At 42.9% G+C, this 27,984-nt stretch overlaps 1 protein-coding gene across 1 annotated transcript; it reads right to left on the minus strand.

Annotated features, from left to right (window-relative positions):
- Window positions 1-3,665: 3,665 nt before the first annotated feature.
- LOC147421956 (glycine--tRNA ligase, mitochondrial 1-like) lies at window positions 3,666-8,099 on the minus strand. Its single transcript, XM_086502494.1, has 8 exons — window positions 7,595-8,099; window positions 6,264-6,646; window positions 5,558-5,675; window positions 5,287-5,481; window positions 4,968-5,192; window positions 4,782-4,841; window positions 4,619-4,699; window positions 3,666-4,534 (listed from the first exon to the last, which is right to left on the minus strand). Exons 1-8 carry the CDS (start codon window positions 7,976-7,978, stop codon window positions 3,875-3,877), a joined length of 2,106 nt encoding a protein of 701 aa, XP_086358620.1. The 5' UTR covers window positions 7,979-8,099; the 3' UTR covers window positions 3,666-3,874.
- Window positions 8,100-27,984: the final 19,885 nt, after the last annotated feature.

Raw genomic sequence — 27,984 nt, forward strand, 5'->3', positions numbered from 1 at the left:
AATTGTTGAGGGTGCTAATACAAAGATAAAACTTGCCTTAGGGTGATGGGCGTATATACAAGCCAGAGAGAAAGTATCATCTAGCGACGGAAAAAGTGTTTCGGCAATCCTAAGTGTGTTCGAACATCATTGCCATAATAAACTACGAAACATTTGGAGGAATTTAGTATAAAAACCTTTAAATATAGCCAATCAACTTTTAAAATTTTCAATCTGTAGGTGTTTCGAGTTTTTGGAGAAAAGTTCTCTTTAAGCATTGGCAACCCTCATCCATCTTCTCCATAATCGTCTTTCAACACAAAATCACTTTTATCTCGTATATTTAGCCCATTTGATTGCAAATAAAATTAACAGCTCTAGACCTATGATATTGTTGCCTAAAGAAAGGTTTGCATGAATCCTTTGGTTTAGTTCATCTTCACATTTAGATCGGGGGGCCACTATGTATAAATTATGTAGATCGCATGCATTCAAGGACTGTTTCTGAAACTCCTTATTTGTACATTTTTTTGTAAATAAAATACACCCTTTTACTATTCAATCTGTAAACTAGTTTTTCATTTTTATTTTATGATACACTTCTGTATGTGAAAATGCGAGAAAAAATAAAACTAAGTAACCCTTTCTATTGCACTCGCATGATAATCACATAATTATTAAATGAGAACCCCCCCCCCCAAGTGAAGAAAATTAACATGTGCTATATCTTTTTTTGCAAAAATCTGCGCTATCAAAAAACTTCTAGAAAACGATGAAATTTCCTACGTAGCATTGCCAGCAGTGGAAATGGATGTTGAAATCAGCAAATCATAAGTCTGACAATACCTAGCTCAAGGAGTTCAAATAAAGGTTACGTCACCCTGGAAGCGCTCACCAAAAATTATATCAATATGAGAACGTGAGCCAAGAAAGTGTTGGCAACCCTACTTGGTATGCGAAAGCCTACTTTGATATCAAATGTGAGGAATTGGATGCAACAATGCACTCCGAGATGGAGAATGTGAAGAAGCAGCTCAAGAGCACACAACACAAACTAGTGAACTAGTATTGTTGAGGGTGCTAATAAAAATATAAAAATTGTCGTAGGGTGATGGACGTATATACAAGCCAGAGAGAAAGTATCATCTAGCGAGGAAAAAAGTGTTTCGGCAATCCTAAGTGTGTTCACACATCATTGCCATAATAATCTACGAAACTTTTGGAGAAATTTAGTATAAAAACCTTCAAATATAGCCAATTAACTTTTAAAATTTTCAATCTGTAGGTTTTGCAAGTTTTTGGAGAAAAGTTCTCTTCAAGCATTGGCAGCCCTCATCCGTCTTCTCCATAATCGTCTTTCAACACAAAATCACTTTTATCTCGTATATTTAGGCCATTTGATTGCAAATAAAATTAACAGCTCTAGACCTATCATGTTGCTGTCTGAAGAAAGGTTTGCACGAATCATTTGGTTTTGTTCATCTTCACATTTAGCTTGAGGAGGTCACTATGTATAAATTATGTAGATCGCCTGCATTCAAGGACTGTTTCTGAAACTCCTTATCTGTATATTTTTTTGCAAATAAATTCAATATTCTTCCAATTTTATTTTATGATACACTTCTGTATGTGAAAATGCGAGAAAAAATAAAACTTAATAACCCCTTCTGTTGCACTCACGTGATAATCACATAATTATTAAATGAGAACCTCCCCCCCCCCCCCCCCCCCCCCCCCCCCCCCCTCCCAAATGAAGAAAATTAACATGTGCTATACCCGTTTTGCAAAAATCTGCGCTATCAAAGAACTTGTAGAAAAGGACGAAATCTCATACATTGTATTGCCAGCAGTGGAAATGGATGTTGAAATCAGCAAATTAAAAGTCTGACAATACCTAGCTCAAGGAGTTCAAATAAAGGTTATGTCGCTCTAGAAGCGCTCACCAAAAATTACATCAATATGAGAACGTGAGCCAAGAAAGTGTTGGCAACCCTACTTGGGATGTGGAAGCCTACTCTGATATCAAATGTGAGGAATCGGCTGCAACAATGCACTCAAAGATGGAGAATATGAAGAAGCAGCTTAAGAGCACACAACACAAACTAGTGAACTAGTATTGTTGAGGGTGCTAATACAAAGATAAAACTTGTCTGAGGGTGATGAACGTATATACAAGCCAGAGAGAAAGTATCATCCAGTGAGGGAGAAAGTATTTCAACAATCCTAAGTGTGTTCAGACATCATTGCATAATAACCTGCGAAACTTTTGAAGAAATTTAGTATAAAAATCTTCAAATATAGCCAAGTAACGTTTAAAATTTTCAATCTGTAGGTTCTCAAGTTTTTGGAGAAAGTTCTCTTCAAGCATTGGCAACCCTCATTCGTCTTCTCCATAATCGTCTTTCAATACAAAATCAATTTTTATCTCGTATATTTAGCCCATTTGATTGCAAATAAAATAAACAACTCTAGACCTATCATATTGCTGCATGAAGAAAGGTTTGCGTGAATCCTTTGATTTTGTTCATCTTCACATTTAGCTCGAGGGGGTCACAATGTATAAATTATGTAGATCGCCTGCATTCAAGGACTATTTCTAAAACTCCTTATCTGTACGTCTTTTTGCAAATAAAATACACCCTTTTACTATTCAATCCATGAATTTTTTTTCCAATTTTATTTTATAATACACTTTTGTATGTGAAATGCGAAACAAAATAAAACTAAATAACTCCTTTGCACTCACGTGATAATCACATAATTATTAAATGAAACACCCCCCCCCCCCCCAATTGGTCTAGCACGGCATTTTCTTTTTGTACATTTTCAATACAAACCAAGTAAAGATCCATAAAGCAAAGCATTACCCTTAAAGTAGTGATAATCAACATAAAGAGCCAAAAAAGGACATAGTTTTGCTGGTTCACTTAATTGTCTAGTGAAGGTTTACAAAGATAAATTGATTATTTGATCCCTGCAAAAGTAACTAAAGATACATCCAAAAATGAGCCGAGACAACCGTTAGGACACACCATCATAACAGAGCTTTTAATATGGATGCTTGCACAGAGGTAAAAATTTGTCCGCAAACAATTAGCATCAGTAGCATGAGAAAGAGAGCAAGCATAGTAGCTTGTCCACTTGGCCCCGTTGGTCAATCTAGCCATCTCATTCCGTCCAAAACTCTTGATGCATTTGAATCACTTTGCAACCATCTCTTCCTTTTGGAACTCTTGATGCACTAGAATTTCATTCACTTTGGCATCACATCTAGATCTCACCGATCTCTAACAAATGTCTAGATGCACTAAGTTCAGCGGACAAAATACTACAGACGATTCATCTTTCTCTACATGTCTCTAACAATACACACATGAAAAAGCACATGTTTTCAATTTAATCCAGCCCTCCACAGATTCCATTAAGCCAACCAAACCAATTCCAATTTCCTGTGTTCTAAAACCTTTCGATCAGATTTCCATCTAGATCCTTACTCTGGGTATGATGTAACAATCAACAGTAAAGAGTAAAAAGCCAAATAAGCAGGACATCAACCACAAGTAACTAGTCTCACTAAGATGCACAATGATTTGGGCATCAATACTCCGAATGTCTTATAAATAATAGAGAAAGATTGAAGACAGCCATAGCTCATTTGGCATTTTTTTTGTAATTGTACGCAGTAATATAAAACTCATAATCTCTTGTTACTTCCAATCTGTCATTGTACAACGATTGCAAGCTTTTTTAAAAGCTTCATTCTGAAGTGGCAAAATGGAATAGACCTTCACATAAGTAGCAAAGCTGCCACCGAAGGCACAATCACCCATAAAGCTTAATCACAATCAAAATTTCCTGGTAGTGATAATAAAGTCCCATATGTTGTTACACCCAATCAGGAGTTGTCTTCTGCAACACTGCTGCTATCTGTGAAGCTTCCTACTACCTCATATTTTGTCATCGCCTCAGTCCAAGAGAGCTGTCCATCACACAAATCTCGTAGCACAGAAGGGACTTGCTCCACAGGTATCCGAATCTGTTCCTTCGAGTCTCTCTCTCTCACTGTCACCGTCTCTACTGAATCCACAGTGATGGCAAATGGAACACCCAGCTCATCAGTTCTTGCGTACCGCTTTCCAATTGAAGTACCGGTAGTATCAATCTTGCAAGAAAGTCCAGCCCTCGTTAGTTGTTTAGAAAGCTCGGTGGCTGTGTCATCATACTCTTTCTTCTGAACCAGCGGGAACACCGTGCACTTGATCGGCGCAACCACGGGCGAAAACCGAAACACATTGCATTGTTCCTCCCCTGTCTTGCTTGGCCTCGTGTAGAAGCTATGCTCATATAGGCAATAAATAATCCGACCAATTCCAAAGGATGGCTCAATCACTGATGGTGTGTAAGTTCTCCCAGTTACTTTCTCCACAGTTTTGGATATGGAAATCATGTTTTTGGTAATGTTTACCTCTCTGTTAAGAGTACAAACTTTGAACGAGACCTGCCCTTCCTTTTCCAACTTTTCTTTCATTTCCATCGCCTCTGCCTCAGTCATGGCCTACGGACAGCAAAGCGTTTGATCAGCACAGCTGAAGGCAAGCTTTCTTGTCAAATTGACAAGAGATAGAAAACAGGAGTAAACCTTCAAAGAATCTTCCACTTTTCTTGCATCCTCTTTGAAAAATCTTCCGGTCTCTTTCTTGATTGGCATAATTACAAGATTCTGCATGTGACTCAGCCAGAGTTAACTACATTGAATAGTCGTACTTCTCCGACATTCATATAGACGAGAACATTTCAAGTACCTCAACTTCCCTGGGTTCCAGGAACTTTTCACGAGCTACTAGATCAACTTTGCTCTTTTCCTGAGTCAAGTACCATACCAACCTTCAGAACTTCAACGGGCCAACAAAAATGATCACATTCAAGTTGCTACTAAAAGTTCAAGTAAAAGGTCCAGCATTTAAATGCCTACAGGTTAAGACTCGTACCGTGTGAGCTTTCAAGTCGTAAGCAGACCGATCAGCCAGACCCACACACTCAATCCACCCATAGGAGCATTCTATTTCAGCATCCCAGCAATCAGCTGCATAATGAGCCATCTCATTGAGCAAATGCTGCCTAAATCGTAGCCGATCTTTGTCTATACCCAGGGTGGTGAGAAATAAATATGTTCTCCCAATAAAGTACCCTAAAGTCTCATTGTTAATGACACCCTGTATTTTTTGGACAAGATAAAGGAAACCCATTAGAGCTTCAGGCTATTATGAAAAATTGCCTTGAAAGCGTTAAACAGCGTCTGTGGCATACTTTCGAAACTGCATCACCCAGTCGAGTCAAAACAGGATCCTCCACGCGCATCTGTCGTTCCCTTGGGAAAAGCAGCAGCTCTAGGTCTGACACATCCTTAAACTTGGGGTGTGACTTGTCATCAGGATTTACAAAATGTTCAATTTCTGCCAAGGTGAACTCTCTGACCCTCAGTAGCCCTTGCCGGGGAGCAATCTACATCCAAAAAAAGGGCAGGTAAAAACCCTGAATACAAAAGACCCAGGATAGCTTTTAACTAAGTATCATTAACCTCATTTCTGAATGCTTGACCAATCTGGGCGGCAGCAAATGGCAGCTTCGTTCCGTTGAAATAATAGAGATCCTTAAAATTCACAAAGATGCCCTGGGCAGTTTCGGGTCGCAGATAACTGAGATAAACATACCTTTATCAATCCATGAAGCAAACTACCACGAGTCCAACACACTACAATTTTTCTACTCAAGAAAAAGGTTAGCCACTAATTTTCAAACAAGCATAAAAAGACAGAAATATACCTCACATGTTCACAGGAAAGCTACAACAACAATAAAAGGTGAAACTAAAAACAGGTCCAAAAAGCAAGCGGTGAGATGGTGGACAGACCCAGAGCAAGCTGGTTTTCCAAAGCGTGTTGATTAAAGGGGTGAATGTGGCAGATTCCACAAATTGAATCCAACAACTTACGAAGGACCTTGTGACTTTATACTGAAAGAAGCCTGCTCTCACAATAAACTCTTCACGTACACGTCACAGCAACCACTTCCTGAACATTCTTCTTGAAAGAAGTCAAAATCATTGAGTATGGTCAAACCTCATTAGAAGACCAATCAACAAAAGAAAAAGGCCAGCTTTCAAATCACACATGCCAAACTGCCTAACTTTCAAATTTACATTGAGAAACAATTGGCACAGTTAACCTGCTAGCAAAGTACAGATCAGACCAAGCACAAAAACAATCTCAAACAGAATCCCTTACCCCTGAAGAAGACCAGTGGGACCTATTGGTGTGGCGAACATGAGGTTAAAAGGATAAGGATCAGACAGTGGGTTCTTGGTATCAGGAGCCACGATGCCATACTGCTTTATCTTGGCCCCTAGCTCTGCTGCAGTCAGCTCATCAAGAATAGCAAGTACATGTTTCAACTCATCCCTCTTCTCTGCCGCCATTAACAAATCTTTTTCAAGGTTTTCTTTGCAATATTCTTTAAGAAGATGATCTGCTCTATAGCATTGTCCAGACTTCTCATCCTTCACCATCAGATCAGTGAACTTGTCAACGTGACCTGAAGCCTTGAGAACCGCATGAGGAGTGACACAAGGGCAGTCCACCTCAAGCATGCCCTCTTCGAGTACAAAATGCTGCAACCAGAACATGTGTAAGCCTAAAACAGGGTACTTAAGATGATCAAACACTATAAGTGCTGTCTAAACTGATACCGATAACTGAAAATTAATTACCAAAGAGGTAGATTCTACTCGGCATACTCAATTCTCAATCTTTCCCCTCTACTTTCCAACAATGTGATGCAGGAAAAGATCCTCCCAACCAATCGAGGCTTTAGCACTCTATTGGACATATTCACCTAGATGAATCCTGGAAGGACTTGTGGTAGTGTTCCACAATGCAGCGTAGCCATGGAGTCATCATGCATAGCATTACACCCGATACCACAACATCCCACTATGTCATCAAAGCCCAACAGTAGATATCAATATATGCAGCCCACACAACACACAGCACACACACACGAGGCTCACATCAACAGACCTACATAATTTCTGGCGTGACTCCTATGCTTCTGGCAGACTCACTAACGAAAGGAATAGAGTTATGAAGGCATAACTGGCAGGGACAGAAGAAAGAAGTGTCGAATAACACTGCAAGGGGCATCCAACTTAACAGAAACTGACATCCCTCCAAAAAGAGTGGCTGCACTTCTTTAATAAGTAAGAATGCCTTCATTTGACCTACCACTGTGCGTTTCACAACTGGAGCCAATACTCTCAATAACTCTATGTGACCCTGCTAGATCATAACAGAAAACTCGAAGAAACATGACGCTTTGCATTTTCTTTCTTCAACTTTTATTGTGAAATGTCATGCTGATCAGGGCACATACACAAACTTCTGTGAGTGGAGATTCTCAATGTGTACTGAAAAGGTTAATTATCCAATCTCTGCTAACCAAGTCTCAGATACACCCATACGGGAGTTATCACTCAATTTACTAGTAATCTTCTATCTATGAATAAAGAACCAGCATATGCATTTTGGCAATCAAGTAACATTAAAAAAAGATAGTGCACCTGACGCCAAAAGGCCAGAACATTGGCCTTCACGGCACAACCAGGAGGTCCATAGTCGTATAATCCAGCAACACCGCCATAGATTTGGAAAGAAGGAATGATGAAAAGCCTACTCTGCAGAGTTTTGTTCACCTCCTTACGGAAAGCTTCCGAGTTGCAATTCCCGTTGCCATTGGAAGCGCCAGCGAGGGCAGTAAAATCCTTGGATGCAGTCTGAAGCTCGAGCTTCAAGGTCTGCAGGTCGCTTATGGCCGCGTCAATTTCCGTTTGGCTGGCTTTGGAAGCTTTAAGAGCCCGAACAAGGCCACCTTGCTTTTCAATGGCAGCCTGTTTGTCCCCCATAGCCAGGCGCAAGGTCTCCAGCTCGTCCTTAGCTGGCCCCATACCTGTAGTTCTACTTCTTCTCTATTACCCTAGTCACTCCTGCAGACAAGAAAATGGCGCAGATTTTCTGAGAAGATATGCATGGATTTCGCGGTGCACATAAGTCTTGCACCTTTTAGGGTTATACACTAAAGTTTGTTCCGGGTCACTTGCCCACCACTCCATTGTTTGATAGCCTTCGTGTGAAGGCGTGTGTGTGCGCGTGCGTGCTTGCACGCATGTGTACGTGTGCGTGTGTGTGACGTGCGTGTGCCACCCTCCAGCTTTTGCTCACGTTATCGCCTCCTGTTTATGCTCTTGTATTGTCTGTGTAAGCGCTGCCTCTAATCTCCTCGGCATGTCGCGACGTTGCAGGGGTCTGTGCATGCGTGTGGGAGAATTGTGTGATGCCTGCATTTACAGCAAGCCAGGGCTCAATCTAGGTGTTGCCTCCCCTGTATAGTTGTGTGTGTGTGTGCGCGCGTGTGTGTGTAAGGGTGCAAGTGTGTGGGTGTGTGTTATTTATTGCAGCTCACAGGTGGCAAAAGCATTAGTAGTTATTGGACTATACGAAAGAATGTTTATGTACATTTTATGATTTAAGTTCTCTTTATGAGCTTTGACCGTTTATGATCGGCGTGCCAGTTTGTACTCAAGTTTTAAGCATTGAAGAAATCTATAAGTAAATACGTGCAAGAGGAAAATGCTCACTCTTGCACGGGGGGAGATTGCACCCAGTGCTTGTGTCTTTCTTCTCTTCTTTCTTGTTGTGCAGTTGTAGCACTCCGCTCTTGGAGGTGCATCTGTGCGTGCTCTCCTGCTCTCTGCCTCTCTCGTACTAGACTTGTTATGGATTCTGTGTGTATACAATTGTGCAAATACGTGGATGTGTTGATTGTATCGTTGATTGTGTACTATTTGTATATTTTGTAGGGCCTTCCATGCGTCTGTTTGTAGCAAACCAAAGCATGCATCGGCTCACCTTCCAAAGCTTCGTACCATATCTTCGCTTTACCGTGCATCACCTATGGAAAGTTTGCATCTTGCTGTCCTCGTTCGACATACGCAGTGACAGCATATACATCTCAAAATCTGCAATCCACTCGTCTGGACTCTCTTCACCTATGAAAATTGGCCCATAGCTTCGAGACGCCATGTCGACCAATGCAAAAAACTGTGTCCTTTCGTCTAACTGGGAGCAATCAATGTGCTCCTCTGTGGGGGCCCAGAAGGTGGAGAGGGGAAATGGGGAACACACCCAGAACACACACAATTGCCTCACTATAGCTCAAGGCATTCACAGCACTGCACCCCTATCCTCTCAGAAACACCTTTAAAAGACAAAATTCACACCCACATGCCACCGCCTACACACCTCTCAACACACACATGCTAGCAAGAACGCCATTCATCTCACACATGTCTTCAATGCTCATTTCGACGCACCCAACACACACCATTGCTCAAATTTTCACTCTCTTTGCACCACAAAACGGGCCGCGGGCACACACTTCCGCCAGCACCGACACATGCAAAGAGTAAGGGAAAAGAGAGGGGAAGGGAGAAACGGCGCCAGAAACGGGGGCCAATGGCTTTCAATTGCTTAGCCCGGGCACATACAATCGCCAAAGCGCCACAAATGGCAAGCTCATACAAAAAAAACCGCCTTCAAAACTCAAAACTCACACTAGGCTCCTTTGCACTCAATTATAGGAGCCCATGGCCCATTTTTAGCAACTTCAATTTGATTGGACCCTTTGGGAGGCTCCATTTGATTATTTTTTGCATTGCTTGAAACTCCCCGGATCAACTTCCTTGCACCCTTTCTCTCACACTTCCACTTCTCAAGTTCGAGGGGGGGACTAGCTTTAACGCTAGTACTCCTTGCCCTTTAGTCTTCAAAATTATGGGTCGAGGGCCGCGTGTGAACAGGCCCGAAGTCGGGTGCCCCTGCCACATCATCACCGCATTGGATCGGTTGTCGGCCAACTCCCACAAGCACGCACACCACCGATGCCGTCCACTCCCTCCAAAACTGCCGCTAGGGCCGCCCGAGCGTGCCTAGAGCGTCGATGACGCATTGCCGCCCTGCTTGCGCCATCGCCAGGAGCCCAAAGGCCTCTCTCCCCATGTTATTTCCATTAGGTAGTGCACCCTCCAAGCTATAGAGTGTGAACTTCACAGCCCGGTTCCCGCAGATGGGATTTGTCCAATGCTACGTGGGAGCCTCCATCCTCCTTTGCTCGATAAAAACCCTTATAAAGCACATTAAAAAACCTTTTTTGTCCCCACGTTTCCCATGCTCCCATATCCTGCCTGATGATCAAATACCCGAATCGCAAAGTGCTACCGAAAACTCACATGGTCAACTCCGATTCCCCTCAGCCTTGCCGCACTTTAACACCTTGAAGCATGCAATCCGAGGCTGCTAAAATGGCAAAAATCCATCTGTAGCCCTCCCTCTAGTAGCATCTGTGCCAAACCTTGCTCGGCTATAATTTGGCAATCACGGCTCTGACTAATGAGTTGTTGACTCCCTGTTGACTTCACGCGGTGTTTGGTACTTTCTTGAATCCTGGCAAAGCCCAGAAAACGCCAGATGGCACGCAGTAGTCAAGTGGGCACAAACCTCGCCCTTGACAAATCTTGTACTGGCCATAACTTTCCCTGTAGAGCTCTGATTGAAGATCCAAAAAGATCAAAATGCTCCACAACTTGAGCTCTACAACCCTATCCACTCACACCAACTCTGACCACCTGCCCATACCTACCTTGTCCACCGTCGAGGATCTGCAAGACCTTCCAACCTTAGATACCCGTATCTTTCTCATTGTTGCTCCGTTTGATGAGCCGTCTCGACGGGCTTCTAGAGCATCTCAAGCACTACATACCTGGGCATTATTCCCGCACTTTGGGCACTTTGACTGACCATCCCAATTGGCACATATGGAGCCTTCTTGGCATAAAAAACGGCATTAGACATACATTCCCACTATCCTTTGCTTGCCCAGGTCCTCCACACCTGCCTAAACCCTTTGCCCAGCACTTGTTTGCACCCACATCACTCCCTGGCACCACTCTTGATAGTGATCAACTTTGCATGTACCATTGTTGGTGAGAGCCGAGGGTAATATGTGAGTCATTTGCATATTGAAGAAGAGAGGAGACATTTCAAGCAAGGTATCTCGAGCATCAATATCTGCTAGTAAGACCTCATAAAATCCTCTCGCACCAAAGTAAACCCCCCGAATTGCTTATAGTTTGAGTAGAAAATCGACCTATTGGCCTACATGCTTAGGAGTAAGCATTTTACTCGGGAAGAAGAGAATAATGTCATTAAGGACATATTGACCAACATGATCCATAAGCCTTTGTACTTCGCACTTCCATGGCAGGAGCAGGTCCTTCCGATGCTCAACGTGCATTTTAAAAATCCTCATGTAAATATTCTTTGATAAGAGTCAAGGCATCCATAGCTGAGCTCTCCATGGCTTTCTGGTGCTTGTAAATGCACTGATCAGTCAAATGTATCGATCGACAAAACCACACACCCAACCCTTTGACTAAATTACATAGCAGACACCCACACACACCACACTTAGACACAGATGCATACACACATAGCAGGGGATGAAAGCTCTCTTTATGAGCTTTGGCCATTAATGACCGGTCAACCAGCTTGTACTCATTTTGAGCATTCAAGAAATCTACAAGTAAATACATGCAAAAGGAAAGTGCTCACTCTTGCACGGGGGGAGATTGCACCCAGTGCTTCTATCTTTCTTCTCTCTCTCCTCTCTTCTCTCTCACCATGCAGTTGTAGCACTCTGCTCTTGGAGGTGCATTTGCACGTGCTTTCCTGCTCTCTGCCTCTCTCGTACTAGACTTGCTATGGATTTTGTGTGTATACAATTCTGCAGGTATGTGGATGTGTTGATTGTATCATCGATTGTGTGCTATTTGTATATTTTGCAGGGCCTTCCATGCATCCGTTTGTAGCATGGTCGGCTCTACAGGCATGTTTCCTACATGATTTCAGCAAAGAAGCGTCCCCAATCAAGATGGATGCCAAGCTGAAGGCGCTCAAACAGAATGTAAGTAAAGAATTTAGTTTGTTTCTGGTTCGTTTTGAAGTCTGTTGGCTAGAGTTAGCGACTGCCATGCAATTGGCTAATGGCGACTACTTTAAGTTGGATAAGTTCATGGTGTGCCTACATCCTTAAGTGAGGGAGAAAGTGGATTTTGAAAGCCCAAAAAACTACAATGGTGCAATAGCCATTGCAAAGGCGAAAAGTAGGAAAATCGAAAAGAAGATTGAGTAGGGCATTTCGGGCTACGAAGTGATGGATCCTATCCAACCTCAGGGTCCTAGAGATGTTTTTCATGAGGAGAACCATGCAAACTGAGGTGTAGCCATTGTGCCGCAAAATTGGGTGCGAACCGTGCAAGATTTGTCTGAGCAAATGCATGAATTGCAGCTAAGCGTGATGGATAGAGGACAACCAAGAGGAGCACGGGGCAGGGCAAGGCCACTGCCTGGCAAGCTACAATTGTGGAGAGGAAGGAAATTATCTGCCGGATTGCCCTCATTCGGTGAGAGAAAGAGGTGGTATCTATTCGCTGTTCAATAGAGGTAAAGGCCAAGCACAGCTTAATGGCCCGAGAGAGCAGGTAGTTGAGAATCCAGTACAACCAGCTCCTCCAGATTGTGGTGAAGTTCGTAGGGTGAACATCATTGGGGTAGATAAGTGGGATGTTGGAGTTTTGGCCAACAAAAGGGCAAGGGTATAAAGGGAAACAAAAATCGAGCGGGAAACTAGAGCCCGTAAGGGTAAAGAGAAAGTGTACGAAGGTAGGGAGCAGTCGAAAACCAGCAAAAAGAGAAAGGCATCATAAAATCAAGCAAGCAGATTTCCAGGTAGGATGTTGCTACCCCAAATATGATCTCGTGAGAGATGTGCAAAACTAGAAGGCTAACATTACCTTTGGTTAGTTGTTGGCTTTGAATCCTAAGCTGAGGATAAAGTGGTCTACAAGTGTGAGCATGAGGCTACCGAAAGCTAAGGGGAATATGCATGCAATGCAAAACATGGCATTAAGGGTGGGTAGCCTGATAGATGTCCTTCCTCTAGTGGATGCTGTCATTGAAAAGAGGATGCAGGTGCAGGCCTATATAGACGATGGAGCACATGTTTGCATCATGACGGAGGCTGCTATGAAGGAAACACTTGTCAAAGCCCTAGCTAGATTAAATGTGCATATGATAATGGCCAACCATGCCAAGGCTAGATGTTTGGGCATGGCTTAGGACATGAGAGTGAACATGATGGGCATTCAGTGCCTGATCAATTTCTTTATGATGAAAGTAGGTGATAATGCGTACACTATCATCCTAGGTAGGCCGGCTTCTTGCAATAGGGGCTAAGGAAGATTGGGAGAGCACGGTGGTGCTTGATATGAAGACTAAAGAGAGCCGTTTCCATCCTATGGTGGCAAGAGATGAAGATGAAACGACAAGCTACGAGTACGAGACCGAGATAGCCTATGATGAGGGATACACATATTTCGAGGAGGAGGAGAGCAAGGATGACATGCTAAAGATAGATGCCAATTTGCTTGACATCACTGCAAAAGGATCTCACATGAAAGAAGAGGTGAAACCATAGGTTCATGGCATAGGTGCGGAGGAAATAACCGCTATGTTGAGTGAATTTTTGACTAAGCAGGAGAGAGAGAAGGCTATGTCTAGCTATGTGCCTCTTGTCCAAATCTGTTTGCAACAAAGTATTCTAAGGATCTGCGAGGAGCAAAAGGTGTATAGCACAAGATAGTCCTTAAGGAAGGGCACAAACCGAAAGCGTAGAAGCTAAGGAGGTCAGGAGAGATTACAAAAGAATCCCTTTGGCAAGAGATTAACCAACTGTTGTATGCAAGTATCATATACCCCGTGAAAGAGTCAGAGTGGGTTTCCTTGATGGTCATCACTCCTAAGAAGAATGGGAAGTGACGAGTGTGCAGCGACTATAAGCCATTGAATGCGATGACCAAGAGAAACCACTACTTGCTATCGTTTCAAGATTAAATCTTCATTCAAGGGGCGGGTAATAAGAGATACTCTGTTATGGATGGGTTTTCAGGGTACTTTCAGATAGGAATTGCTCTTGAAGACCAGTTAAAGATGATGTTTATCTCTCCATGGGGATGTTTTTCCTACCGCAGGATGCTGTTTGGTTTGGTGAATGCCTATGCCACCTTCTAGGACTGGATGAATAGGGAGTTTGGTCCCTATTTGGGCAGGTAGGGTTTTCATGGATGACATTGGGTGCTATAGCTCAAGGGCAGATCACTTGTTGAAGTTGCAGCTATGTTTTTAGAGGCTTGATGAGGAAGGAGGTCGATTGAACCCTAAGAAGTACAGGCTAGCACAGCCTCGAGCGCAGTTTCTAAGCCATGTGGTGTCGCAAAATGGAATTGAAGCGGATCCGGAGAAGGTCAAGGCTCTAGTCTTGATGGAGCCTCCCTCTAGTGTGCAAGGTTTGGCCTCCTTTGTACATAAGCTAAAGTATTTGTCGTGCTTTTTTTGAATGTTGTCTCAGTGTGTGTATCCTCTCCAAAAGAGGGCTCAACAGGTGCATGGCTTTGAGTGGGATAAAGGAGCTCAAGAAGTGATAGACAAGGTGAAAGATATTTTGTGTCAATTGCCAACCGTGTGTCCTCCCAACCAAGAGGACGATGGTTGAGATGAAGCCAAGGAGGAATTAGACTTGGTGGGAGCTCTTACCATGTGATCTGATGGTGCATATAGGAGGGTGATGCAGAAATCAAGTGGAGGTGTGGTGATACACGATCCACATGGCAAAGGTAATCTTCTCAAAGGCCTATGATCTGGAGGACGTCCACACCAACAATGAAGCGGAGTATCTCGCCCTCCATCTTGGTTTGAAGCAATGCGTCGAATTCGGCATTTCCAAATTGTGATCAAAGGTGATGCGTTATTGGTCATCAAGCAATTGTTAGGCCAATGGCAGGTAAAACATGATTCTTTGAAGCATTGGTTCTTTTTTTATCAAGAAGCTGAAGTTCTTTAAGGAGATCCAATTTAAGCATGTGAAGAGAGCAAAATCAAGAGGCAGACGAGCTAGCAAGCAACAAAATGCAGGTACATGCTGTAGGTATATATGTGGCCCCAACCACTTACACATGTAGGAATCATTGAAGGAGGTAGAAGATTTTTTGGGTACAAGGCAGTGTCTCAAAGGTTTGTCCAAGCTGCAGAGGAGGAGGATAGTACAAAAAGCTTGAAAATTTACACTAATAGGTGAAGATCTAGTGACCTATGGGCAAGACAGAGTGCTAAGGAGAGTGCTCTATAAAGAGGAAATTAGCTTGGTGCTGGAGAAATGTCATGAGGAGAGCGGATGCCAAGGAAAAGATCAGGTGTTGTTTTGAGTATTAAGAGAAGGTTTTTGGTGGCCCTCAGTAGTAAAGGATGTGCACTATTGGTGCAAGACATGCCACGATTATCAGACTATGGGAGAGAGGTGTTTGGTCGTCGATTTACAGGGAGCCATTGTTGCTCAAAATTATTTTGAGAAGTGGGTTTGGATGCCATCGATCCACTCCCTAAGTCTACAAGTGGTAATAAGTATGTTGTGGTAGCCATCGACTACCTCATCAGGTGGGTTGAGGTCAAAGCTATGAAGGAGGTAAATGCACAAGTTGTGGTCCAATTTGTTTTTGATAACATATGCTGCCATTTTGGAGTGTTATGGGTATTCAGTTTTTATAGAGGCCAAGGATTTAGAAGCAAGCCTATGTAGGCATTGGTAGAGAAACTAAAGCTTTAGCATCTGTTTTCCTCACCTTATTGTCCCCAATGCAATGTTCTTTGTGGAGAGTGCCAATGGGCAAATCATTAAGATTCTTTTGGGCGTACAAGACATCCTACGAAGTGACAACCAACTTTATCCCATTCGAGTTGGTCTATGGTAAGGAGGCAGTGTTGCCAGTGCATGCACAACTAGGTGCTTTGAAGGGTATGTGGTGCATCAATGCCACTCCACATGAGGTCTTACAAGATAGGATTGTTAGCCTTGAAGCATTGCAAATGGATAGGGAAGTAGCGGAGGACTACTTTGTGAAGCAACGAGAGAAGAGGGTGGCCAAAGTCAATAAGAGTCTACAAGACAAAAAGATAGAAGAAGGAGACTTGGTGATGAAGTACGAGAGCTACTTGGACTTCACCTTCTAGAAGAAATGGACGGGTCTGTACAAGGTACAAAAGGCCTTCCCGAATGGGACCTATTAGCTAGTGAGAGCCAATGGTAAGCTTCTCAGGCACATGGTAAACTTTGATAGAGGAGTGGTGCCTGACGTGCATCGAATTGTAACCAAGGAGTGTAGGCAACCCACCTAAAAGAATGCAATGAACGAAGGAATTGAAGCTTTGTACATAGCCTGTACATATGGTTATGGTTATGTGAGTGCTTTTGGTTTCTTGTTCCATGTGGCAATTTTTCAAATTCTATAAATATTCTTTTGGTTGAACATAAAATTGGGGCTGGGCAATGATGGTAAATGCAAAGTTGGTCAATGCTAGGTAGCGATATGGGCGCAAACATGTGTTGGGCAAAGGGTTTAGGCAGGTGTGGAAGACCTGGGCAAGCAAAGGATAGCGGGAATGTGTGTTTAATGCGGGTTTTTAGGCCAAGAAGGCTCAAGATGTGCCAATTGAGATGGTCGGTCAAAGTTCCCAAAGTGTGGGGATAATGCCCGAGAATGTAGTTCTCAAGATGCTCAAAATGCCCTAGAAGCCCATCCAGATGGTTTGTCAAACGGAGCCACGATGAGCAAGATAGAGGTATATAAAGTTGGAAGGTCTTGCAGATCCCTGATGGATAGGGCAAGTATGGGCAGATGGTCAGGGTTGGTGTGAGTGAATAGGGTTGTAGAGTTCAAGTTGTGGAGCATTTCCAGTCTTCTCAGATCTTCAATCAAAGCTCTACAGGGAAAGTTATGGCCAGTAGAAGATTTGTCAAGGGTCGGGGGCCAGGTTTGTGCCCACCTGATTGCTTTGGAAGGCATGACATCTAGCGTTTTCTAGGCTTTTCTAGGATTTGATAAAGTAGTAGACCCCACGTGAAGTCAACAGGAGTCGACAGCTCATCAATCGGAGTCGCAATTGCCGAGCTATAGCTGAGCAAAGTTTGGTATAGATGCTAGAGGGAGGGCTACATATGGATTTTTGCCATATTAGCGGCCCTCTGATTGCGGGCTTCATGGTCCTAAAGTGCGAAACGGCTGGGGGGAATCGGAGTCGACCATGTGAGTTTTCGATAGCACTCTACAGTTCGGGTTTTGGACCATCATGAAGGATATGGGAGCATGGGAAAGGTGGGGACAAAAAAGGCTTTTTAATGTGCTCTATGAGGGTTTTTATGGAGCAAAGGAGGCTGGGGCGCCGGGAGGCTGCCACGTGGCATCGGACAAATCCCATATGCAAGAACCGGATTGTGAAGTTCACGTTATATAGCTTGGAGGGTGCACTGCCTAATGGCAATGAGATGGAGAGAGAGGCCTTTGGGCTTGTGGCGATGGCGCAAGCAGAGCGACGTTGCGTCGTCGGCTCTCTTGACACGCTCGGGCGGCCTTGGTAGTAGTTTTGGAGGGAGTGGGCGGTGCCAATGGCGCACACGCGTGTGTGTCGCGATGCGATGATGATGTGGCAGGGATGCTCGACTTCGGGTTTGTTCACACGCGGCCCTTGGCCCATAATTTTGAAGACAAAAGGGCAAGGAGCACTAGCTAAAGGGTCCAATCAAATCAAAATCAAAGTTGCTAAAAATGGGCCATGGACTCCTATAAATTCCTTTTTTTAATTTCCTTGTTCTTGAACAGTTGAGTGCAAAGGAGTCTATTGTGAGTTTTGAAGGCGGTTTTTTTTGTATGAGCTCGCCATTTGTGGCTCCATGGTGATTGTACGTGTCCATTGAAAGCCATTGCCCCCCATTTTTGGTGTCGTTTCCCCCTCTCCCTCTCTTTTTCCTTACTCTTTGTGTGTTTTGGTGCTGACGAAAGTGTGTGTCCGTCGCAGCCCGTTTTGTGGTGCATAGAGAGTGAAAATATGAGTTGTGGTGTGTGTTGAGTGTGTGGAAACAAGCATTGAAGACATGTGTGAGTTGAATGGCATTCTTACTAGCGTGTGTGTGTTGAAGGTGTACATGCGGTGGCCTATGTGTGTGATTTCTATCTTTTAAAGGTGTTTCTGAGAGGATAGGGGTGCTGTGAATGCCCTAAGCTATAGTGAGACAACTCTGTGTGTTCTGGGTGTGTTCCCCATTCCCCCTCTCCAACGACTGTCTGGATTGAGGTGGTGGATTTTCCTCACACTTGGTGTCACCTTTCCTCCCTTATTGGCTACCCAATTGGGCAAGATCATTTGCCCTCCTAAGCTGGATGCAACACAAATTGTTTCTGTATTTTGTGGGACACTAACATTTTTACACCAGCATGCATTTCAATCGATTCTGGGGACACGATGGTTGAAAAGTGCCCATTCAAACTCAAATGGGGTAAATTTGCAAATTCTTGCTTCCGTTGTGGTAAATTTGGTCATATGTAGCCCGAATGTTCGAAACCAAATCTGCAGCCACCTCCTTCAATTGTCCCTTCTTGTCATCCTCCACAACGTCCAAAATCTTCTCTCGAGGTACAAATAAAGTGCTTCTGCTTCCACTTCGACACCTGGGGCGAATAGAGGAAAAGGAAAGCAATCACATTTGCAGACACTTATTGCATTTTAGCAGGCCTCAAAGTTAATTTCATAAATCCAAGTTAATACCTTCGCATGAGTATGATTGGCATAAGCTATTATGGAAGTGGGAGATTGTTTATCCACACCATAGTTTTCCATTTGGGTTATTCGCTCTCTTGGAATGCACGAGCTACACAAAAAATGGATTGGGCTCTTTAAATTATTGGAAATTGTCCACTTGGCCACTACATGTGCATCTCAAGATTGTCTAGTGCATTCTCATGGCTTATGTGCAGTACTTACCTTTGTTATCCGGGTCTCGTTTGCGCTTGCAATCCCTTATGTCTAGTGTTTTGGGGCATTTTTGGCGCACCTCGTCTGACAAAAAGCTTCTTTGGCTATTATTTATGGACAAGTTGTGTTCTCCCCAAGCGCCTTGGAGGGCTGAATATTTTGGTTTGTGAAGTCATGTTCTGGCTGAAAAAAGCCACGCTATTGCTAGTCTTGGTGGAGGAACAACAGCCCTAAACACTCATGATATCACATTTATGTGTGCATGTTGTCACACCATTGTAGGGAGGCGTTGTAGCATGACCTAATCGCAACCCACACAAAATTATCAAATCCGTGGATCCGGCAACCCGGCTAGGGCATGGAAGCACGAGCATAGGATGAATGGAATAGAGGATTCAAGAGATCACCTCTCCATTGCAAGTAAAGATTAGCCATGGCAAGACTAACTCTAAACCTACTCTAATCACTAATCAATTAATATCCTACACACATCAAGCCCACCGAAGTATGACTTGCCATAGACTAGAAACCCCAAGCACACTAATGACAAACACACACTAATTACCACATGTCAATTAAGGCACTTCATCAATAGCTTACACACACAAGGTGAATGGTGCTAGAGCTTCATAAAACCTATCTACACACACAAGCAAAGAATAGAGCACACACACAAATTACAAGATTACGACCCAACTTAATCAACTTAATTTGTGATGCTAAATATCACAAATCAATTGCTCGTAGAGAGATAAGAGTGGTTACTAGCAATAAGTACATACATCTCTCAAATCTAGAATAATGAAAGTGTAATACTACTTCATGACAAGATGAAATGTAGAGAAGAAGAGACTAATGAGAAAATAAGAATTAGATTAATCAAGAAGAGCTTACTTTAATTACAATGGTTAGCACTAGTCTCTCAAGCATAGACATTCAGCTCAAGGCTATGCCAAAGAGTGAACACTCTAGAGAGAGGGAGCTATCAAAAGAGGATCCTCAAGAGTGGATACTCAAGAATGAAGCCTCCTTGCCTCAAGGCTTCCTTTTAAGGGCTTTCACCACAATCCCTTCTACTATGGGTTTAAGCTTGAGCCCTCAAACTACCAAATACAACGTTGGAACTCCAAGTGAGCCCAAGACTTATGCAAAGTGAGTGGAAATATTGTGACATCCATAGCATATCTCCCGCTCGATGCATATTCGGTGTAGCCTATGTTAGCCGCTGATAACATTCCCCCCTTCCTAATTTGGCGCACGTCCTTGTGTGCCGGTGAAGCAAGACATGGTGACATGGTAGAAAGCAAGTCCATGGAAGAAATGTTGAGCTGCAAGACATAAGAACAAGTAATGAGCATCAAAGGCCACCAAGAATGAATAAATCATGAAGCACAATGAACAATCATGCAAAGTGAATTTTTTGCTTCTAAAAGATGGGTCAATCATAGTCAAAAACTAGACAACATAAAGCAAAAAAACACTCAAACTATCATAAAAAATAAACCACTTGAAATTTTAGTTTTATGCATGAAACACAAGCAATCAATTATGACCCTAGGCTAATGCAAGTTCATAAACCTACTAGCCTAAAAACTATGCGAACAATCTTAATAAATCATTAAAGTCTAGCATGTCTACGGGCTATAAAAAAACTCCTAATCTATTAGTACATTGTCAAAGCTTTTTTGAAGCTCATGGAAGTTTTGTTTTTATCATTCATTGAAAAGTTTAAAGCACAATACAAGGCTACCACCCCAAGGGAAGTTTAGGTGCGACTCTCGGCTCCTTGAACCCTCAAGAAGGTGTTCCAAAAGCCTACTAACCTACCAAGGCGACGGCTAACCCCTATCAACCGAGGGCATCGGTTTAGGGCCTTGACCAAGTGAGCCAAGGTGATTCCCCTAGCTTGCCAAGTGCCAATAAGGCACTAGGCCTCACATAGACACAAGATAACATAGAATTTTCTTTTCATGTGTCTAGTAGCACTTTTGCTACTTTTTCTTGACACTTTTTTGCTTCATTGATTCAATTTTTAGCACTTTTTTGTTGCTTCCAATCTTGAGATGCTAATGGCAATTGAACTAAAAAGACTAAAGCCTAATCATAGCCCTAGGTCATGTTAAAAATGAATGGAGTATTAAAACTATCACTAAGAATCTAGGACTAATGAGAAATGAACCTATATTAACCTAAGGTAAGGGCCAAGTACCTATGATTAGCACACATAAAACCTAATTTTTTGATGAGTTAATTTTCACAAAGCAAAGTGTTGAAACTTTAGTATGCCTAGCTTTTGAACATGAAAAAACAATAGCTTAGAAGCTTAAGCCAAGCATAGAAAATGAAGAGATGAAACAAAAGAGCAAAATCATGGAAGGATTACACCTATTCATGCTCTTTTGAGCATCCTTGAGCAAGCATCTCCTTTGTAGAGAAGTCTCTTGATCTTTTATTACAATCCAAGCCTTTTGAAGCTAAGTGTAAACACAAGCTACAAAAGTCATTTATTTGAAATCCAAAAGTACACAAAAAACATTAATGAAAACCTAAAGCTAGGGTCTTACATACCCAAATTTGCCAAAGGGAAAAAACCCAATGGAAAAAAATGCCTTTGGTTATGCACATGATGCTCTTTGATAGCAAATTTATGCATTCATAACGAAAATGAGAGATAAAATGCTTCTACATAAGCAAATTTTGTATTTTTACAAAATCTCATGCATGATTCAAAGTTGATTAGTTTTTAGCTCTAATGAAATATGAAAAAACAAGCCAAGAGCTGAAAATAATGCAACTTTTGAATGAAATGAACTTGCTCTCAAAAGCCAAATTTTACAATTAAAAGCTTTCCAAAAAGTTGGCTAAACACTAACTCACATGAACTTTTCAATTTCTAGAGAAATCTATGAGCTAGAGATGACTGCAACTTGATGAAATGAAAGTGAGTGGCTCTCAATAGCCAAATTTGTACTTGAAAGCTCAAAAAGTTGGTTAAACACTAGCTCTATTGGAAAAAATAAACTTTTGACCAAGCCATGAGATAGCATGTATACAACTTTTAGTCCAAAGAAATGGAATGGCTCTAAGTAGCCAAATTTTGCAATGACGACCCATTCTTGGATCATTTGGAATCACACACCTGCCACATCCCTTCACAAAAGACTCAAATCATTAGTGCTCTTTAGCTTTTGAGCATCCAATACAAGCACTAAAAAATGCACAAACCCAAGTTCAAATTTTTACACACAATCTTGTTCATCTAAACAAGCTCAATTTTAATACTTTCAAATAATTTTCCATTCAATTCAAGCATTAAAAATGCACAAGTAATGTTAAGTTTAAGCACAAAGTCCCAACAAAGCAATCACGACTCATCATTTAGTGCAACTCTCACATGAATATCACAAAGAATTTTTCATTTAGTGCAATGGGAAATTCAATCAAGCCAAAGATTGGTGCAATGAAAATCATTTGTGCATGGAGTTTCCATATACACTCGAGGCCCACACAACAAATATTGCATTTATAGCTAAAGAGAGACAAAGATTATTGACAAAGTGAATTTAAAGCTTTCTCAAGGCCATTCATAGCTTGAGTTGGTCCCCTTGTCGAATATCCCTCCAAAGTAATGCTCCAATTTTAGTGCAAAAAATCGTCGCATTTGAAACAAGTACTAAAGACATCATGCTTAATCTTAAACCTCAAAATTTTAGTCCAATCTCATAGCCATTCACCCATATTTGATGCTCAACTATAGCACATTTCGCATACATAGTAGAGAGAGGGAAAGAGATGAAGTAAAATTTCAACTGCACTAGACCCAATTGGCCGATACCACTTCAAATACCAATCTACAATTAGTGCCTTAAAGCAATCTGGCATTGAAATCAAGTACAAGCTCAACCATGAAAAACATCCTCATCATTGGCCACAAGATTAACCAATCCCATTTTCGAGCTTCTTTGATTATTTATTCATTTTTTTCAATTTTACCTGCCAGCCCAAGCTCATACAAGTCAAGGAGAACATTTTTATTTTTGCTGTTTCGAAAAGGAGGAGTGTGAGAACCTCTCCTTCTCTTTGATTAAAATAAGAAAAAACTATTATTTTTATTTTTATTTTTCTTATGCTTCTCATGGCGGGCTACTGCAACGCTCGCATGCACCTATGGGACACGAGGCAGACAAGAGCGAATCCCTGGAGGGCATGGCGTCTATGGATTTACAGCACATCAGCCTGAGCAGCGTGTTGGCGTGATGCTAGCATTACCTGCACTGTCGGATACATATGACATACCCCAAGCCTCAAGGCGGTGCCTCACGGGATGGTGGAGCCCGGAGCAGGAGGGTGTGGGCAGCCAAGTGCATTTACGAAACCAGGCACAGTTAGTGAGTGTGTGCTGTGATGCCAGCCAAGTCAGCGCTTCCAAAGGCGGGCTTGGGAGTCGAAGACCAGCAATGATGACATTATAAAAAAAAGAGTGTGTGTGGGGTCCGATCTGCAGTAGGTTCCAGCACCGCAGCTCCCACGTGAGTTATGCAGTAGAATTCTAGCACCACAGCACCGCAGCAAGTGAAGGATCTGTTGGAAGAGCTTTTGAATGCCTGGGTGAACCATGAAGGCTGAAGGGATTGGTCCGAGACTCCGAACCATGCGTTCAAGCCATGCAGGAGTTGGCGTTGCGAGAAATATGGAAGGTTGATGATGGCGGTTCTTCAGGGAAATGATGCATTTTATTTTTTTGGTGCAGGCCACTGGTGTAGGCTAGGGTTTCTCAGTGATTTATTGGCGGCTCTACGAGTCAGCAGGCAAATGGGCCAAGGCACATGCGCCAAGGAGGTAATGGCCGCTATTAGCGCCATTGTTTGTGTGTGTGTGTGTGTGTGAGCTGTGAAGACGCCAAAATTGCAGCAGACCCTGGTGGGGTTTGGCTTCTAGTGAAAAAAGTGTGTGTGTGAATTCTGTAGCGCTACGAGCTAGGCATGGCAAATCTGAAAATGGGTGTGTGTGTGTGTGTGAGTTACTTGGCATGGTGGGTCCGCATGGGCAAGTGGACAACACAAAGTAGGGGCCACCGAGTGCGCACACATACGCGTGAGAGAGAGACAAGCTGCAGTGTTCAAATCGTTAACAAATGTTTTATTTTCCATCCCATTTTTAAATTATTTTTAAAATTTTTGAATCTCTTCTTAAGAGGAGTTTCCCACGGACACATGGTCAAGTGAGAGGCGTGAGTGACTATAATGGTGATCGAAATAGTTCAAGGACGTAAATTCTCAAATTACAAACTCAATCAAGCATAAGTGAATGCATGCATGCTTAATTTTTTTAAAAAATTAACACTATTTTTACCCAATCAAGCAATGCACACACTCAAAAATCAAGCACAAAAATTCAAATTTGGCTCAATTGGCATTGAGTTTAGGCTTATACCTAATGATTGCACACACTTTTCATGAAAAATCCTGTGGGATGTGTATCTAACCTCACCATCCTATCTTATTGCAGTATTAGCGAGAACCACAATTAATTTGTCAAACCATGGGACGAACCTGACTCGACTAGTGCATAGAGGCTACAAGAGGTTGTCAATCTCTCGGAAAACAACTAACAACTCGCATCTAACTCAAGCTACATTCAAGTGACTGAAATCACCAAAAGCCAATCGCTCATTGGCAAGCAATCACATCCGTTATACAACATCAAATGACATCCAAATGTAACAAAACTTCTAGGACAAGTTTACAAGACCTAAGCACACATGCCTATGGCCTCAAATCCACTTTAGGTCAAGTTCCAAACTCGCGATTATTAACAACAGTGGATTTTTGACCTAGTCGTTTTCAACCCAGAATGCATCTAAATGCTTAGCAATGATGCCCCAATACCCCGCCTATACTTAGTGTTTGATTTAAACATGTAAATTCCTATTTATGATGAAATTAGGCCGCGGGTCGGCGATGCCAAAAGCTACGAAATAATGTGAATGGCTTACGTCAATGCGTAGAGCTCTTACCTGCGGTTGCGATGCAACAGACGCATTCGCAATGTAACAACCGGAGAGAGAGTAGGAAGCGCGAGAAGGAGAGAAGTGAGCGCCGTTAGCTCACGCTGTGTATTTCTTATCCAAAAAACTTACAAAAATTGGCTTTTATACCTTAGCCAAGGTTTTTGGGTGGTCAAAAGTAATAATCTGGAGTTCTACCAAAGCTGGAAATTGAATGGCTGATACAATCTGGAAGCTTGTAGCCGCGGCTCATTAATTACAAGGTTTATCAAGAAAACAGGAGTTACAATATTCTCGATTTATCAAAATAATAATTGTTTTTACAAGGAGAACTACGAAAAATGGTGTCTGCGTTAGCTTGCTGCTAACATTCCCTCCCTCCTCGCTTGTGTCGTCCCTTGACACAGCTTTATGGGTTGAAGTAATCTTCGGGTTGACAGCGGGCGAGGCGGTCCTTCAGTGCTTCCAGTGCCTTTTCGTATCTGATTTTGCGTTCTTTGTCTGGCACTTGCAAAAACTGTATGGTGACTTTTTTCATTTCCACTGCGGAGTATCCGACAAATCTTGCGGTGAGGTTGCTTACCGGTGCAAATATCTTCGTTCGCTAGGTGAAGAAGCCAGTGTAAAATGCCTCCTCAAAAGCTAGCATATTGTGCAAGGGCAGAAACATGCATCGAGCATAAAAGCCATAAAGAACTTCCTCTGAGGGCTACCCACTTAGATCATAGCAGAGGCCTTTGTTTCCTTCTAAAAATGAGAGCCATGGGGCTCCTGTCTGCTCCGGATCATTGAAGACCTGTATGCATGTGAGTAGCATCCGGCAGATTTTATATAGCATGGCCCAGGAGAGATCTGACAGACTTTTGAAGAATGTCATGGCGCCCGTTAGGGTTTTCACCATGTATTCTTCAGTTGTTAGGCCTCTCTCTGGAGCTGGCAGCCTGGGAAAGTTTAGCCATGTTGGCATCTTCTTCTGCAGTGCTTCGTGTGCTTGCCATGTCCTTACTCGAGGTATAGGACAAAATGTTGGATCTTTCTATATGGCTACAGGTGCTCTCGTGAACAGAATCAAATATCTTGGATTCTTGCTCAACCAGCTTAGCCTCCACTTCGGGTGGTCTTGATCTGCACCATCTTCTCTGTATAATATTTCCTTTACCTGTAAGAGTTCAACTTTGATGAGAGGGTATGGCAGGGATTGTTGGTGTCATTGAGCATTGATTCGATTGGGAGTGAGTTGTGTGACGTTGACAGAGTGTAAGACTCTCAGCTCCCAATCCATAGCTGCCTTCCACTGCTCATCTACCTCCAAGGCGATCTTCTCCTTTAGTGCATCTTCTTCAGCCTTTGACAGCTGGACCACGGACACTGTGTCTTCCTCTGTGATTTGGATTTGAAATTCTTCTCCCCCACTCGGCTCTGCTGTAGACTGCATCTCAAATCAGCAAATGAGACCGATGGGATTTCCACTTGGGGCGGCTCTGAAGTGCCTGCCTCTTCCTGTATGTCTGGCTTTCCATCTCTGAGGAGCTGGTTTACTCTTTTCAATTCTGCAATCTCTTTAAAGAACTCCTCCTCTCTTTGGACCTTACCCGCATGAGCGCCAGGTCTGTGCGTTGTGACTGCTCTAGCTTCAACTCCAGCTCTAAATCTTTGTTTTTCTTTTCAAGTGCTTTATACACCTCATCTGTTCCCTTGATCAAGGCCACACCTGGATTTTCTCTTAATTGCCGCAAGAAAGTGCCCCGATCATTAATTCTTTGTTTCGAATACTGTAGAGATGCGTTTGCCTCTTTTGAGCTGACAGAGAGGTGGTAAGAAGTTCATTTGTCACTTCTGTCAACTATTCATCTTTCACTTTGCAGGCATCAGCTAGCTTAGTCAGAAGGTCACCCAACTCCTTCTGTTGACTGTCTCTGGCTATCTGATGTCGTTTTGCTTCGATCTTTAGCTCTTGTACCTGATTTTGGAGATCAGTAATTGTAGCCATTCTGTCGTCGAGCTTGCCTTGAAGAGCATCGATGACCATTTCTAATTCTTTGGCTTTATTACTGCTTAAAGGCTGCTGAGCGGAGTTTCTCCGTCATGATCTGCATCTGCCTTGCATACTCGTTCACTTATAGAATGAATTCATCATTGGACTGCCATTCTTCTTGTCTTGCAAGTTGAGATGGGCCGGCAGCCTCTTGTGTTGCTACTTGCTGTGTTGTTATTGCTGGTGTTTCTATACAGATGGTTGCTTCTTGGCCATCCTGAGGTTTTGAAACCTCGGTAGTTTCTGGCTGGGTGGAGACAAGCTGTGTGGTCTCAACCCTTACAGTTTCTTCAGTTGTAGGCCTTTCTACCTTCTCAGTCTTGGTTTCTTCCCCATGTGTAGTGGTTTGCTCTTTTTCTGTATTTTGGTCTTTATTAGTTTCCTCCGCCTCCTTGTGAGTGTCCTCGACTGTCTGTTCTAGTGCTGGTTCAGCTTCCTTTTGGTGGGTGAACTCAGACTCTTTTTCCTTGTCAGTCTCGGCCTCTTCAGTGGTCTCTTGGCCTGGCGGTGATGATTGTGGAGTGGACATGGGCTGCTCCTGCTGTTCCGACGGCGGTGAGGTGGGTCGGAGAGATGTCTGGCCTTGCTCTTGAGTTGCCGCTTCTTCAGCTTTCTTAGCCGCTTCTTCAGCCTCTTTCAGCTTCAAGGCCTCTGCCTCTTGGTACATTCTTTTTAAGTGATCCTTGGGATCCTCGGCCTCTTTCTGTGAATGATGTTTCGTTCAAAGTCCTTTCAAGCCGGTAGGTACTCACTTTTCTGGGTCTTTTCCCTGCGCTTTCCTAGTGCGCTGATACGCCTGTTGTTCTCTTTCAAATCTCGCTTGCTTTTGAGATGGCTCCTCTTGGTGAGCAGCCACAGCTTTTCGCTTCATTTCTTTCCTCCTAGCTCTTTTTTCTTTGTTGTCAGAGCTTTCACTGCTATGCTGCTCGGATGAACTA

Source organism: Adiantum capillus-veneris, chromosome 27, assembly GCF_014529385.1.
Source record: "Adiantum capillus-veneris isolate H3 chromosome 27, ASM1452938v2, whole genome shotgun sequence".
Classification (NCBI taxonomy): domain Eukaryota; kingdom Viridiplantae; phylum Streptophyta; class Polypodiopsida; order Polypodiales; family Pteridaceae; genus Adiantum; species Adiantum capillus-veneris.